The 17590-nt window shown below is 30.0% G+C and overlaps 1 protein-coding gene and 1 pseudogene across 3 annotated transcripts; both read left to right on the forward strand.

Moving 5' to 3' along the window:
* The first annotated feature begins 1569 nt into the window (after positions 1-1569).
* Positions 1570-2864, forward strand: LOC124845600 (hydrophobic protein RCI2B-like). Of its 2 annotated transcripts, XM_088098994.1 has the most exons (3): positions 1570-1887; positions 2021-2120; positions 2581-2864. In XM_088098994.1, exons 1-2 carry the CDS (start codon positions 1798-1800, stop codon positions 2102-2104), a joined length of 174 nt encoding a protein of 57 aa, XP_087955120.1. In that variant the 5' UTR covers positions 1570-1797; the 3' UTR covers positions 2105-2120; positions 2581-2864. The 2 variants fall into 2 exon arrangements, with proteins under 2 accessions (XP_087955120.1, XP_087955119.1); XM_088098993.1 differs by having other exon boundaries at positions 1587-1887; positions 2021-2676.
* Positions 2865-8424: 5560 nt separating this feature from the next.
* On the forward strand, positions 8425-9315 carry LOC124845598 (agamous-like MADS-box protein AGL80 pseudogene; annotated as a pseudogene). The gene is made up of 2 exons (XR_015782396.1): positions 8425-8542; positions 8795-9315. The product of XR_015782396.1 is annotated as an agamous-like MADS-box protein AGL80 pseudogene (transcript).
* The last annotated feature ends 8275 nt before the right edge of the window (positions 9316-17590 follow it).

Here is a 17590-nt window from a genome sequence, read left to right on the forward strand (position 1 = left end):
TTATTCTCATCCTAAAATAAATATTTGTTTATTATAATTTTGTTTTCATATTTTTTTACTTAACCTAATAATTTTAGGAGGAAAAAAATAATTTACGAATATGGATCCATCACAAATTAATATGTATGATATATTTATTAATTTTATTGTGTACTGAAAATGTTTTTTTTTATTATGCTTTAAGATAAGTCGGATTGAAAAAAAATCCAAATAAAAGTTGATTGTGAAATACGAATATAATAGCTTTTTAAATAACAGGTAATATAGATTTAATGACAATATAATAATTTATTAAAGTTGAATTCGTGCTTTTTATTTACACATGATTTGATTCCATTATGTTTAAAGGGGAGGTCTACCACTTTGCCTAATCACGATGGACATTCGGATACTTACATCAAAATAATCGAAATCAAGATGACATACCTGTAATTGAATATATCTAAAAGAGTTTATTTACTAATATTAATTAAAAAATAATTATCACTTTCTACATTCTTAAATGAATTTACTCAGAAGCAGATTCTAACTTAATTCTTTCAATGTAAATAGAAACAATAAATTATAACTACAGATATAAAAAAATACAATTTAAATCCTAAAACTTAGTCAAATTACACATTTAATAGTTTGTAGAGAATATATATATATATATATATATATATATATATATATATAAAATCAATTCAATTATTGAATTTTATATATATTTTTATCAACCAGGTTAGGTATATAAATATTCATACAATTTTAAAATGTGTGAAATCACTTAATTTTAACGAGTAATATGATATTTAAAAATATACAAATTTTATATCGTATTTATAAATTATAAACTTTGGTAAAGATAATTGTTAAAATAATATAATAAATTTCTAATATTGAATATATTAAATTTGTATTTTATAAAAAAATATTGAAAATGTAATCTAAATAAGTTTTACTGTAATTCTCTCTCTCTATTTATTTAACAAGTAAAATATGACCTGTATTCTCTTACAAGAAAAAGAACCTATTCCTCTTTAAATGAAGAAGAAGAAAAAAAGATAAAGGGGTGTGGCACACATGAGAGGTCGGTTGTAACATGGAACCCCATAAAGCTTGCCTTCATCAGCGCCGTTGCTTCTCTTTAGCGTGGCAACCTACTAGCCGTCGATGTTTTCAGCTTTCACACTCTGTCGTTTGACTTTGATTGCGTGTGTTAGTATTTTCACTTACTTACTATAGCCCCCACGTGGCACCCCAAACACTCCTCTCTGTCCTCTGTTGCATGATGCCAACCTTACATCTGGCATGTCCCATTCTCCTTCTAATCCAAACTTAACGTTACCGTCTATTTTAATTCACTCGTTTTGCCCCCCCCCAAAATGTAGACATCATTAAATAACATCATTGAAATTATTTTGTCTGCTAAGTAATTTTTCTTTTTTAATATAATTATCCAATTAAAAGAACATGGATTCATGAGAACTTTAGTTGAGGGAACCCTAAGATATTTTTATTTAAAGAATAGTTCCTTAGTATGACGTTTAGCAGCATAACGGCACACGGGATTTACGTGAGGTGAAGCAACCGCGTTCTTAGGTCCAATGAAAAGATGCCACGTGAATCCGTGGCTGTGTGTACGTGGCTTATAAATAAGCATGCAGAATTCTTGGGTTTCGTCTCAACTCACAAATTAGGCGGTTAAAGGTTTTCAGTGTTTCGTTCTAATCAGAATTGTTCCTCTGTATTTTTTTGTGAGTTGCAACTTCACAAAGAAAAGCTTTTTAAGTTAAGGAAATCCAGAGAGCAAAAATGGCAGGTGACGGTACAGCTAAATGCATAGACATCCTTCTTGCTATCATCTTGCCTCCTCTTGGAGTCTTTCTCAAATATGGCTGCAAGGTGTTCATAAATTTTACATGTTTTTTCTTTGCACAAAGATTTTTCAAGAAATTTTGGTTATTACTTTTTGTTTCGTGTTAGGGAATTTAGAGTGTGGCTAATACAATACATGGTTGACGGTTTGTTGGTGCAGGTGGAGTTCTGGATTTGTTTGGTGCTAACCCTTTTTGGTTATATACCTGGAATTATCTATGCTGTCTATGCCATAACCAAGTGATCATACTTTAACTTTTGTAAGTGGTCCTTTTACATGGAAGATTCTCATTTTGTTAAAGCCGTGGGATTATCTTTTTCTCTTGTAAAGTAAACATTTAATTTACTTCAAGGAATTTGGGTTTGAAATAATTTGGCTGTTGTAATTTTTTGGGCTTCTGGCAGCGGTCTCTAGTACCCTGTTCTACTCAGTCACATTAAGATGAAACCCATATCTTTTTTTTTTTCCTTCTTTCCTTTATAGAGAAAGAAAGCACAAAATATTCATTCAGAAGTAACTAGTTGTAATTAAGAATGAAGAGAGAAGTTTATACAGAGAAGGGCATGTTGTTACACCTCGCACTACTTTTATGCTAATTTCTCCTGATAATAATTGTGATTGAAGGAATTTGAAGTGGGTTACTGGGTTTAGCTTTGAGTAGCTTTACTTTTATGGTGGACCTTCTAATTTCACTGATGAAATGATGTTTCTTTTGGCAGGAAGGCAATAAACAAATGTTATGATCGTTTCTGTCATTCAACTCAGATATCAGTGTTTCTTTACTACATCATTGTCAATGTCATAATTTTTTTTATGCTCTGTTTCTAAAATTCCTTTGTTTTTAGCTTAAGCGAGAGTGGAGTGTGTAGCTTGTATGTAGTCTCTAGTGTTAATCGATTTGAAATACACAATTTGATTTGTACCAATGGTCTTGTTCAAGTATGTAATGTAAATTGTGCTATTCTTGACTTTCAAATGAATAAATTGAAATTTTTTCTTATTACATACTGGTTAGATTTGTGAGAACGCTTTTGACTTTATGTTAAACAGGTAAAGGTGTTCTGTCGATGTCATTCATCTGTTCGATGGGGACAAGGTTCTTGTATTATTGAGCCCTTTGCACATATTCATTCTTATCTTTAAGACAAAGAAAAAAAAAAAGTTAACGATAATTATCTCGCCTAATAATATCATCGTCCAATGATATTACGAAAGAATCAAATTCAATATCATTATGTCCTTGATAAATAAGTAAATAATTCAGTGCTAACAGTTTAATTTTTATTTAATACGTTTAAACATAAATAGTAGCAGAAACGATGATAAATTTGTCTGGAGTCTCTTGAGAAGTTGAGCAGGAAAGAAACAAGTAAAGGAAATTCATGAAGGATTTCCTTATTTTGTACTCTTTCTGTCAACCCTTCTTTTACACTCTTGATTCGCTAGTTTATAGGGGTTGAGCATGGATCCTTCTCTGGCAGCTATAATTATTAATTTGTTTTTGTCAATAAAGAATCATAGTAATTTTCATCTTACTCTTTCATGCCTCAACATGGTTTAGCCTCTGCTATGATACAAGCTGCTACCCCAGTGGCATTGTTTTTCGCCACCAACCGGGAAAGCCATCAACAAGGGGAGCCATGAAAGTGTTGTGGAATGTGGTTCCTTTGGAATTCTCCAATGTGCAATTCTAAAAAATATGAATGTGCATATTGTAGAAACAAATGTCACGAGTTCTGTTATTTAGGTGTTAGGAAATGAGTTGTTTTTTTCTACTCAAACCTAATAACTATTGTACAGGTCATCTCTATTTTAGTTATTTAAACCATGGTGATACGACAACTTCAGTAATACAATCTTATCTACTAAGAATTTGACCATCTTTCGTACGTGGTCCATATCACATTATCGTAGTAAAATAACTTGTTGGCGTGACAAACATAACAGATTTAGCGGCCTAATTGGAACAACAACTTATTTTAATACAATTAATCTAACAATTGGAAAGTGGCAAACAGAGACACTTGGGACAAGGCGTTTATAAAATCAGGCAATGACTAACGTATCAAACTACATTTCCAAAATCTTTAGTGACAGTTCATTAAATCATGGAAAAAGGAGAGTTCGGGAAATCTGACACGTTTAATCGGGATAATAAAATAATATATATATATATATATAACACCTGACACGTACCTGAGAAGTTCTCAATTGTGCGGGAAGTCCTTCATACTCCTTTGGTATGCGTACAACTTTTTAAATAGTAATCATGTATATCAGCGGCAGTTCAACACATTTAAATCAGGGGAGCTAGAGAACTTTAAAAGCATGTATGAGTATATGTGTTTTTGTGCAACTACAAATTATGCTTAGCGGCACCTAATGTATCTGCAGTCAGGAAAATTGGAAAATCCTAAAATGATAACATTGTAATATCAATGCATGATTGGTTTGGCATATATTCAATCACCACATGTAATAAGAAAACAAAAATTATTCGCTGTCACTATCCTACACGTACAGACCACAAAAAACCAATGAAAGGATTACTTTTAGAAACCTACAAACTTGAAGGCAAACCACAAATCTTGATCTACATTGTTTGTTGAGCAAAATCCAGTAATGGTAGGTGTACTAAACAAACTATTAAAAATCTATTATGAAATCACCATGAGACTTCATAGTTAACTCTTTGACAACTTTACCAAATCTTTAACATAATAAAATCAAAATTAAGGTATAGTTTCCCAAAAGATTTACATGTGTTTCGTTAATGTATATTCTTGATAATCTGAACTAAAAACATAAAAACATTGGATCATATAAATTCAAAGAGTAATATTATAAAAAGCTTAATGGGCAATGAGAACAAAATCCATCAAAGGCCATCCTACAAATCCCAGGTGTTTCATGCTGGGCATCCCAAGTCCGCAAAGCAACAGCATGCCATCTATATTTGACAAAAGGGAATGGCGTATAACACGAGATTTACTTGTTTTGGTTGCAAAGCAAATGAATAGATAAATACTTAGGAGGCTATAAAACATTGGAACAAAAATCATGTTTAATTTGTTTTGTCCAGCATATGTTTGGAGCAATTGAAACCACAGTGCAACACAATTTCACAGTAGTCATACAAGTTTTGTTTGTTCCATAGGATGAATGTCGGCAGAAAATTATTCATAACCTACTTTTGTCCTGTCCACCTAACATGTAACTGAAAATAAAAACCATCACTAATATTCCACCTAGCCATCCAAAAATGGAGCATATCCTCCTCAAGACACACATGTGCAAATCCCCCCACAACACAAAAGTAAGCATAAAAGACCTTTCCAGACTCATCCCAACCCAATTACATATCAAATCAAAGCATTTCAATCTCGTCTCATTTTCACTTCCCTCATTTTCTACCTTCTCTAACAAGCAAGCACAACCTTAATTATTCAATAGATGTAGTCATAAAACATCCAAAATTTTCAGCCATGGAGTAATTTGATAGACAAAGCAAGCAGAAAAAGTTTATCGTCATTATATTGGAGTTATGTCTAAGAAAGAAAAAGAGAGAGAAAGTCTCATTTCATAAGTAGAGCAGATATCAGGTTCGATAACTTCGTCAAGAAAAATCTTTTTTCTCTTTATTGTAAAACAAAGAAAGGGTTAAAAGATGAAACAATTATTAAAGGGTATTTTTAAGCCATACAATGCCTTATTTAATTTATAAACTTTATCTTTTTGCCTTCAATTTCCTGTAGGTTGTTCAAAATACATTTCTTCTTCCAAAATACCTTCAGGAAAGTAGACATAACATCTATTTGATGAAATTTTCAATTATTTTGAGTTAATAGAGAGATAATCATATAAATTGTATCTAATATTACCATAATAGCAAATATTTTAAAATAATCAATACTTGATTTTTGTTTATATCCTTTTACTGCTAACCTTACTTTGAAGCAATCAATTTCTCCATTGGATTTGTACTTAGTTTTGTATACCTACTTTACTCTAATTGACCTTTTGTTTGTTGGTAAATCTATCAGCTTCCATGTTTGACTCTTCTAAATGACATGCATTTTTTCATTCATCGCTTTCTTTCAATGTTGATTATTTGAAGCTTCTTTATATATTACAAGTTCACAATCTAAAAATAAAGAAAAATTGATAATTTCTTCATTAGATGGATCATTGTCATCTCCCACAACAAAGTCCTTTAATTTGGTCTGTCTCTTTGATGTTTCTGACTCATTTAGTGTTGAATCTACATTATCGTTCTCTTCTTCGTAAATTTATGGAATTATTGTAACTTCCTTTGGAGCTTTCTAAGACCAATCCCACATTCCTTCTTCATTAAATGTCACGTATCTATTGATGACTACTTTCTTAGCCTTTGAGTTAATACTATAACAAATGAAGATGTTCTTTTTTCCTTTGACATCAAGGTTCTTTTTGAGTTTATCTAGTACATGGACACATGTTATACATCCAAAAATTATGAGTTTTGAATTGAGGGCCCTCTTTGCCTCCAAGCTTCTTCTGGTGTTTTATCACAAACACTCTTTGATGGACACATGTTCAAAATATACACAACAGTAGAAACAACTTTTGCCTAATATTCTTTGGGCAATTATTTGGCTTTAAGCATGCATCTCACCATGTCTACGATGATTCCATTCTTTCTTTCTATCGCTTCATTTTGTTGAGGAGTATATCTAGTTGTCAGTTGATGTTGAATCCCATAGTGTTCAAAGAAATTTGCACAAGCAAGATATTCTTAGCCTCTATCTGTCCTCAACGCTTTAATCTTGCAACCACTTTATTTCACCACAAAGGCCTTAAATTACTTAATGGCATCACTTGCTTTTAATTTCTCTTTCAAAAAGTATACCCAAACTTTTTTGTTAAAGTCATCAACAAAAGTACTGAAATACCTACTACCAGTCATGGGTTGGTATCTTTACCATACACAAATCTAAATGAACAATCTTCATTACATTTCTTATTCTCCAAGACTTTCTAGTTTGAAAAGATTTTTTGTGTTTTTTTTCCAATTTCCTACGTCTCACAAACACTTTTTGAAACATTTATAATAGATAAGTAAAAAATTTAATCAAAAAAGTGATAATGTACAAAGCGTATATGCCATAACCAATCATCATTTAGTATGAAAAAACTTAAACATTACATTTCTTTATGCCAAACTTTCAAAGAAAATAGACAATTATGAGTCTTTTTCTAATAGTTGCCTATTACTTAACAAGTTTTGATGAAGACTAGGAGTATAGAAAACAACAAAAAGATGAAATTATGAGAATCATATTTTAATATAAGAGCAAACGAAGATGAAGGAAGTTTCAATACTGAAATGAATAAGTATACTTATTTTAAACGAAGATAAACAAAAAATGAAAAAAGGTTTTAAACATGAACGAAAGAATAAATTTGAAATTAAACGCTGTTCCAAGAAGAAAGTTGAAGTTAAAATTGAATTAGAGAGAAAACGTTGTTGCTTCTGAAAGAGAAAGTGACTGTGTAAGAATCTCAGTAAATATATCATGTTTTATAGTAAATACGTTTACTAAAAAGTAATAATTGCTTACTTAATTAATTTAATATTTTTTATATGTATTTAGGAGGGACATATTTGATATCAGAGTAACATTTGGAGGTGCAGAAAAAAAAATGAAAATACAAAAAGAAAATCCTTATTTGTCAAAGCATCATATAGTTGGGCCACACAAGACCCAATCTAGCATTGGCCCATTGAAAATACCAAATCAAAATAGTTTTGAGTGGCGTGGTGAATTCTACTACTGGTTTTGTTAGTTTACTTTCCATTTCTCATAACATAATATTAGTCTCTTATTTATCAATCATATTTTACAAACAATATTTTTAAAACTAGATTCATCACTCAAACAGTTAATGCATTAATTCAAGATTCCATCATAATTGAACCAGTATTAATAAAGTAATAATAATAATAATAATAATTTAAAAAATGCATGGAATAACATTGTAACTATATAATATACAAGAAACTAAAAATAATACATAGTTTTATACATTCTCAACATTAATACATATACAAAAGTCAAAATATTAACTATATATATATACTTGAATAAAAAAATTAAATATTTAAATATTTAAAAAGCCAAAATGATGTATTAAGCATATTTTACTGACTACTGCAATTAGTTTTTTTTATTGATTTTAACCAAAATTTCAATTCTTCGATCGTTTTTAAGACTAGTTTTTGTGATTAATCTCTCTTGTTCAGTTCTGACACGGATAATGTCGTCATGTTTATCTTTTCGATCTTGAAATAGTACCCAATATAAATATATTTGGAATTATTAATTATTATCTTATGCTAGAACCATTTTTAGTTATTAAATATTTAAAAAATGGGAAATGTTTACTTTTGGTAAAGTTTAATATTAGAATTTTAACTTTAAGAAAAGATTTGAAAAAAAAAGCGAATTTGGTGAAAATTGAATTATTGTATCGGACAAGGAAAGTGAAATGCGAATTAATCTATCTAAAGGAACTCAATAGAGGCAGTGGGATCCACATTTCTTTTTTTAATTTTCTTACTCCTTCCTCTCTCTTGCAAACGAACCGATGGAACGATGGAAGACTGGTAAACTTTCTTGCTGTTTCTGCGAAAGCACAAGGGTTAGTAAAAGATCCATATCTTGAATATTCTCTAAATATGGCAATGCATTAAGGTGTAGCTATTTATGGCGCATATTTTTTAATTATTTTCCAATTCAATGCGCAAATGCAATCGGTGTAAAATGTCAATGATTTCAGGAATTTAAACTGGAAAAGATGAGATGGGGCTTTATAAAGAGCATAAGGTTTAGAGAGAAGATATTACATGAAATGAGATTGTCAATTGTTATTAGGTTTTTTTGGCAATTGTAGGCATGACTAGGCAGAAAGTGAAACTTGCGTATATCAGTGATGTGACGGCAAGGAAATCGACGTACAAGAAAAGGAAGAAGGGTATCATTAAGAAGGTGAGGGAACTGACGATTCTGTGTGGGATCCCAGCCTGCGCAATAATTTCAAGTCCTTTTGAAGCTAAGCCAGAGATTTGGCCAGATCCTGAGGGAGCAAAGCAAGTGATTCAGAGGTATCTGGATGCATCTGTTATTGATGAAAGCAAGAATGTGAACCAAGAGAGTTTCCTCATTCAGAGGATTGCCAAAGCCCAGGAACAGTTGAAGAAGCTGCGTCAGGAGAATCAAGAGAAGGAGAAGATCTTGTCCTTGTTCAGCTACATGCAAGGTGAAGACCTCCCGACTGATGTTCAAGAACTCAAACAACTCAAAAAGCTCATTGAGAACACTCTGAAGGAAACTAAAATCAAGATGGACGACCTCAATTGTGAGTCTATGTAGTGTCTTTCAGAACATTTAAATAAAACACTTCAATTTCTACCATTTTACTCCTCTTAATCACAGAACAAGAGATGCCATGCTTAAATTTTGGTACTTTTAAGCAATAAGAATCTAATGCAAGCTTAGATTGAAATGTAGGAGCAAAATACCTATTCTATTCCATAAAATTTAGAATCGAGTTAAAATTATTATGTCAAAGCTCAAATCAGATAACAACAATTACAGTCACTGTTAGTTTGCTGGTCAATGCAAACCTGTGCAGTCAGCAGTCAGGGTGATGTGGTTATTTATACCGTTGTCACTGCAATAATGTGTTGTTTACAATTTAAATACCTGCTTATTTGGATGAAATTTTGTTCATAATCAAGTATTGTACCACCATGTGAGTCTGCTACATAAATTAAATGACTATCAGAAACCAAATTTGGATAATTCAATTTAGGGCAACAAAGGTTTGTTTGTTTATCCTGAAGTTGCAGTCTTCCCTACCTCTTTTAGTTAATAATCTTCCATGTGAATTACTTTTTTAACACATCTGTTGGTCTTCTCCTTGAAATCAAACCATCTTCGGCAAGAACTTGTTATATTCTACTCGACAAATGACACTCCAATTATGATCAAATATTAGCTTTTCTTTTATGTTCACTCATCCATCTAAACAAAATCTTATTTATGCTAGACTTTTTTCCTCCTTCTGGTGTCACAGAAACTGAAATTATGCTTGAAGCATTTTTTCATTTGGTCAATTTTGCTTGAATCTTATTTGTTGTATCTCCCAATGTTTCCTCTTACTCCTACTTGAGCTTTTGCAGTTGTCTCTAATGTGGAAAAAGGAGTCTGCTGATAGGAACCAACATTTTATATGAATTCCCTAATAATTCCTAGCGCCATTATGTCCATGTTCTCCCTCATGATTCACAGTGACTAGTTCAACAATTCCTTTTTCATAGCTGTGTATTATTCTGTTAGTTCTCTCCACTCTTCTAAGAGAATTAGAGATGAGAAATTGAACATATTTTGGACTATGATGCATGGGGAAGGAGGCTAGGCCCAATTCAACCTTCCTTAAAAAATCCTCCATACTATTGTTTTATTTTTTAAGTGTGTCATGGGCTATATCTGACAACTGACTAGCGTGAGTGATATGCTGGGTTAGGTGGGTCACAAGTTTTGTCGGATCCATATCTTATTGGGTCTGGTCTCATTCTAGCTAAAGCCCAATTATTAAATAAAATACTAAATTTGAACTTTCTTTTTGCATGCGGATGATCTCGGGAATAGGGTTGAATTACTTGCGACTTCTCCTAGTCCACTTTAAAATACAATAAGATTTTATTGAATTGAAATAACATCGTCTACAAATCACAAAATCTTATGAATAAATAACTTGTTTTAAAATCGACTATCTTCTACTTCTTTCTTTCTATAATATATCCCTACAATATTACAAATATTACCAGTGACAAATTTTCGACAAATATTTTAGAAATATAAATTTTTTATATTAATATATAATTTTTTTAAGATACCAAATATATAAATATATTAAAAGAAATTATATACAAATAAATTTGGGGGCCAAGGTCCTTCTCAGCGACCATCAAAATCAATTTTTTAAAAGAAAATAATACATAATGTTTTATAAATTAATTTTAACTTATATATAAGGTAGTTTATAAAAAATCATTAATATTTTTGAAATAATTTTTTTAAGAAATAATATAATTTTATTTTTTGAAAAACATCTTTCAATTTTCATTTTTATTTTTCCTATTTCTACAATTATATATGAAAAACTTTACCAAAAACAAATTTTATGCCCTTTAACAAAAATCCTATGGACCAAATCTAAATTTCTAAGAAACTGAAAATAGTTTAATTTAGATACTGTATGTTAATTTAATAAAAATAAGAACCCACATTAATGTATTCTTTCAATGTATTTTAACCATTTAAAATTTAAAATTTTTGATTTTATCATTGACTTGCTTAAAAAGGTTAATTAAAGTCAATTATATCCTTATAAAACTTTATCATTTGCTCATAGGTATTTTGATTAAATATTATTATTTTATGTGCTATACAGCTAAACTATTTAGACAATTAAAAATATTTATTTTATTTAATAATTAATGTTTTATATGTATTAGGTTATGATTTCGAGGGATTTTAAAACATTTTCTTATAATAAATCTTATTGTATTTCATCAAGACTTTTAAATGAAGTAAATAAGTGTTGTTTATTTATTTAGAGGATTACTATAATTCTGTGAAGGAACAATAAAATCTGATTATAATAAATTTAAAATTTTTTTGTAACTTGTACAAAATTTGTTGTTATTAATAAATATTAATGAATTATATATTTAAGATAACTTGCAACTAATTTGAAATAATTTTTTAAATTAATAAGATTTTAAATTCCATATTCATCAGCAGTAGCACCTAAATCTAAAGAAATACTATATTATTAACTAATCTTAACAACATAAAGTAGTCATTTCAATACCAAAATCTCTTAAACCAAACAATATCTCAAAATATCACATGGAATCAGATCATGAGACATCAAATCAATTCACAGCACTAAAAACTTAGAAATCCAATCTTTGAAAAATGCTAGCCCTAGAACTGAAACCCATAACTCTATAACCTATATATTTATGAAAAATTGAAACTTTAATATGTATTGAATGAAACGTTCCATCCACCTCCTGTTGTGTGAAACATTTCAATAGGTTGAAGATATGCTTGAATGCAATATATATGATGCCCCAGATAAAAGGTTTTTCCTTTTTCAATGGTAATGACCATTGAAATTAAATTTGATTAGAATTCTGGAAATGTGTTGTTGATAGAAAAATCATGTTTAGCCATTCTTTCTTGCAACAGTGTGATGCTTTATTTATTCGTGAGTCGAACAAACATAAAATGAAAGGCTTCAGATTAATGGTATATATGTGTGAACACACACTTCACACATGCACGTATGTAGTTGAATTGACTTGAACAATATACAAGTGTCTTCACTGTGACATTTGAGATTGTGAATCTCTATGTGCACCATTCGGTGTGCATCAACCATTATGTACATGCACCCTTTTTCCTTTAAGTTTGGGAGAAATCTTTCACGCCAGAACACGATTCTCCTATGTTGAAGGAATAAAAGGAGTGAAAGCTATTCATTTATATCGACCATTACAGGGAAATTTGTATATTCATCAGTCCATTTCGAAAAGACTTGGACACAAATTCCATCACTTTTTCAGCACAACTTTAATTTCTCAAAGAAACACTTTTACTGCTCAAATTTCACAAAACCACCCATTTTTTTTCCTATTAATAAAATTACAATGAAATAATCCTACAAGTTTTTCAGAACACATTTTTGCTAAAAAATGTCAAAACGAGCCAATGATGAGTCCTTAAGCGTAGGTTTGAACACAGAAGTCTTTTATGAATTCAAGGTAAAAGTTTCCTGCTAAAGGGTCAATTCAACATGATTCTTAGAAACAGTAAAGAGGTAATAATAGAGAAGGTGCTTATTTTGTTCCATCGTAAAGTAAATTTATATTTGGATCAATGAAGATTGTGGGATTGTTCTTGCTTACTTTTGACCACAAACATGAGCTATTACTGATTCTTTGACGGGAAGATAATTTCACGTTACCCTTTGCCCTTCCTTATATACTGATATAGGTATTAGAAACATGAAGATGTCTTTGACTCACTCTTCTTCTGCATTGACTTCCACCAGTTCAGAATTTGCCTTTGCATTTGAATGGAATATGCCAAAGCTCCTGTGGTAAGTGAGTTGTGAATAATTCAAGGAGAAGAATTAAGATATTTACTCTTTGGACCACTGTGACTGTCACAAATATCATAGCAGCAGCAATTTTAGATTTTCAATCTTCTGAGATGCTTATTCCAGATCAATATAACTTGATATATGCATTATTCTCCATTAACATCACTTCAATAGTTTCTCAGTGAAAGATTACATTAATGTAACTCAAACCCAATTCACATAAAAAGATTCACACCATGTTGAATTCAAAACAGTATTTAACTTTCTCAGTCAAATGTTAGACTCCCTCACACTTATATACATATAAGTTAGTAACTTTTTTTCTATGTGGATGATTAGATCAAAATATCTCAAATTATTATACAGTAAAGTAAATGGTGTGTATCAGGACTTAATCAGAGATTGCTATATATAGTAATTTTTCAATAATTAATTTGAAAAGAAATGATGAACAGCGAGCTAGAAAGGGTTGATTCGAGTTGGAGGGTCTATAAAGCAAAAAGAATGGGTTAGGAAAGACACGAACCATCAAATGGAATTCCTATGATATCCAAAGAAAGAGGAATAACCTTCACAAATATAGATGGGCAGCATCGGATCCAGTAAATTTGTAAGAAAAAAGATTCACATATAAGAGTGGATGTATGAGTAACTTTAAGCAAGCTAGCTGGCTGGCATATATGACTGCTGAAGGGTTTCTCTTTTTTGGTTCTGAATCGCAAAAGAAAGAAAAAGAAGACAAGACAAGGCAAGGAGGAATCTGTAAAAACTGAGGGTTATTTCATGGATTCTCTTTGTTTTGAAATTCTATGATGTTTACTTGTCTTTGTTCACTTTGGAGGGTGCATGGCACATGTTGTGCCGTGAAGATTGATGTTTGAGGATCAATGAGTCGATGGAAGGTAGCCAAAGAGAGAGCTTAAACACCACAGACGTAAAGGCCTTCTGCAGAATGTTTATGCTAAAGCCACTCGAATCAATTATTAATGTTTCAACACTAATAAGCTACTTCTTACTTTTAATTTCATTTTATGTCACATCCACCATCATTTTTATACCTCCCTCTTGTTAAATGATTATATTATGGAACGAATCTTCAAACCCTATCTATTTTTGCATTTTCACACCCTAATATATATCACTACTTTTCTATGTACCAATATTTTTTTTTTATGTAATTCCCAAGTTACAATAAACATATATTTTTAATGTATAGTTTATATTATTGTTAAAAATAAATATTTTCAAATCATAAATATGTATAAAATTATTTTTAATTATTGAACTTTGAAAATATTTAAAATCTATTTTAATAAAGTTGTAAATAAAAGAGCGTAATTTTGAATATGCAAATTAAAATATGAATTTTAAAATCAAAATAAAAGAAAGATATAAGTTATCTTTATTTTAAAATCAAAATAAAGGTACTGCCTGGTTTGAAACCCTAGTTACTTATATGAGGTTTATAAAACCCTAGTTACTTCTTAGGATTTGGGAAACTCCAGTTACTATCTTAGAATCCCATTATGTTACCAATATGATTTCAATATTTTTTTTCTTAGAGTTTTAAACCCCATTATGTTTGTTGCATTTTTTTTTTCAAATACGTATATCTTGAAACAAATAAAAAATTATAAAAGACAAAGATTTTAAAATTTTGTTATTTATGATTTGTGTATAACATTCATAGAAGGAGAAAAAAACAAAGTCTAATTTTAATATCAAATAATACAAACAACAAGGTAGAGATAACAGAGGAAATGTTAAAAGAAAATAGAAATCAAAATTCTACCTACTCTAGTTGGGGTTTGATTAAAAAAAAAAAAACCCTTGATACTTATCAAGGGTTTAGAAAACTTCCATACACATGTTTCTTTCTGAAGGTTATTAGAACCTCTCTTAAATAACCTTGTTAAAATTTATTTTTTTATTGTTTATTCAAAAGATACTAATAAACATAAAAGTTATTTTAATTTTTCCTTCAAAAAAGTCTCTTCACTAAAATTAGAATTGTAAAAGCACTTCCAAATTTTATTTTAACGTTCAGTATAAAATAAAAATATTTTTAATATGAATAAAAAAGGTTGGAATTAACCCACCTACCATCTCGGATTGAACACATGGGAGATAAAAAAATTTTAATGTAATTACAAGGTAATACTGAGTTAAAAAATTTAATTATTTAATTTATTAGATGAAATATAAGTAAATTTTGAAAATGATGGAAAAAAATATTGTTAAAATCAAGAAAATTTGAAGAGGAAGTGTAAAATTTTTAATTCTTTAATGCGTTGCTCATTATTTTTTATACGAAATCTTTAATTCTTAATTATAAAGTCTTAATTTTTCATATGCTATGTTTTGTTAAATATAAAAGAAATAAAATATATATTTTTACAAGGGTTAAATAAATTGGACCTGGTTTATGATTTTAATTTAGTAATTCAATATATACTGTGAATTATGTGCAAACTTGGAAAACTTTGAATTAAAGGGTATGATAGTTTTATGTATGAATGTAATATAATATAAATTCATGTCGAACTATATATTAAATGATGTAAATTTTGAACTGAATAATTTTTGACGTAAATTTATATCGAAGTGAGAATCTTCAATATAAATTTACATTGGAGTATTTGAAAGGAACATACAAATTTTAAAATAACATGTAAACACTTTTCTTTTGTGAGTGGCAGTTCTATATCATAGTCTATGATTTTCTGGCATAATGGGAAATCAAATGCAAAATTTTCGTTACATATATCTCCTTACAATGTAGGTCAAAGGTGTAAAGTATCTTATTCAATATAGGAAAATGATAAAATAAAGTTACGACTCACGTTCAAATCATAAAATCTGTATTAAAGTTTGTGCCAATTAGTTACCAAAGCATTGTCCATAAACTATGACAATGGAGTGCATCTTATAATATTTTAATAACGAGCTAATTGGTGATAAATTTAAAGTTTAGTAGTTAAATCATAGACAAGTTTAATTCGATGTAATAAATTAATTTGGTTGACTAATTTTTTCATTTAAATTGTTACTCAATTCAAATTTTGTTATCAGAATAGTAAATGTTGACAACCATATTATACAACCATGATATACAATCACCTTAAAATTGTTTATAACTTGTTTAATATTTTATTGAATATATAATTCAATTGAATGTTTTATCATTAAACATTAATTGTTAATGGGTTGTTTAGAAAGAGTATGGTGAGAATAGATGGTCTGCTTCTTGTTAGGTGGAATATAAACTTTTTTTTCCCCATTCACATTTGCCTTATTTTGGAGTAAATTCAGGGAAAAGGCAAATAATTGGGTACATAAGGGAAAAGGTTTGCTGAAAATAAAAAGGGGAATTTTGTATCTTCGAACTCAAACCCGTGACAGATAAACATGCATGTACAATGGACAACGTTGTGCCTTGAGGAAACAAGTAGGATTCCACGTGCTGCCAATCACCTAATTTCTCCAAGGATAACTTTTTTTTTTTTCAACAATGAACTGTACAATTCATCAGCTTCTTCCTTTAATTTTTAGTGCACATACCATATATACATGAAAACATGTACAATTCCCCAGCTTTAAAGGATTACAGTCTATTTTTGCATACTATACCACTATGCTAAAAAATAAAAGGAAAAAAACAACAAAAAAAAGTGGGGAAGAAAATGATTCAACAGCCAACCAATCGAAACAGCACGTTATCAGCATCCTCTGCTAAATCCTAGTACATGTTTCAAACAATAAGTTCTAAATATTATCTACTACATTTCAGACTTCAGCAAGTTAAACCCATTACATCAACATGATGGTTTAATTAACCATGTGCTAATAACGAAAAGATAAGTTCAAATCAAAAGCTAATACTTCATAGCACATTAACAACACCCATTACATATATAGATTCCCATCATCACAAGGGACACATTTTTCTAAAGACAGCACTTGATAACTAATTTCTTTGATAAAATCTCATACATATAATACTGTGTCAAATTAGGTATAAGTTAAACTGCGATGATTGAGCAATTATAGGACCAAACATCTTATTTTAGACAAAAAAATATTTAGTAGAAGTTCAAACTACAACCAAGAAGGCTGGCGTTACCAGCGACAGCGTTCCTAGCTGTTTTTGATCAAAGTTCCTATAATGACCCTCTAAATTCGTGATTTGGAATCAAGAAGAAGTGTGAATCAAGAACAAACCATTAATCCTATCTTTTTTCGAATTGATAAGGTGAAGAAGCTGGTATATGTGTTTCGCTCCTCTCGGTTAGCTGGAACCCTTCCCTTTCAATTTGTGCGGGAGACGAAGTTGTCCAACAAAAGCATCCATGACAACGTCAACGGTAGCATCACAGCACTGCGTTTCGCCTTTCTCTGTTCGCGTTTGGGAAGATTTTCAAACGGGAGAAAGAAAGAATTCACGTTTGGAAAGAAAGTGAAATGGGGAAGGAAATATCAAATGTTAATTTAACTTCATAAAATAAAGTT

Source organism: Vigna umbellata, chromosome 9, assembly GCF_029865625.1.
Source record: "Vigna umbellata cultivar VRB3 chromosome 9, Vumbellata_1.0, whole genome shotgun sequence".
Taxonomy (NCBI): domain Eukaryota; kingdom Viridiplantae; phylum Streptophyta; class Magnoliopsida; order Fabales; family Fabaceae; genus Vigna; species Vigna umbellata.

Bases quoted from the DNA above. Each gene is read 5' to 3' on its own strand.
- LOC124845600 (XM_088098994.1), top strand. From the start codon at position 1,798: ATGGCAGGTGACGGTACAGCTAAATGCATAGACATCCTTCTTGCTATC. The intron at 1,888-2,020 runs GTGTTCATAAAT...TTGTTGGTGCAG, and splicing joins TTCTCAAATATGGCTGCAAG to GTGGAGTTCTGGATTTGTTT.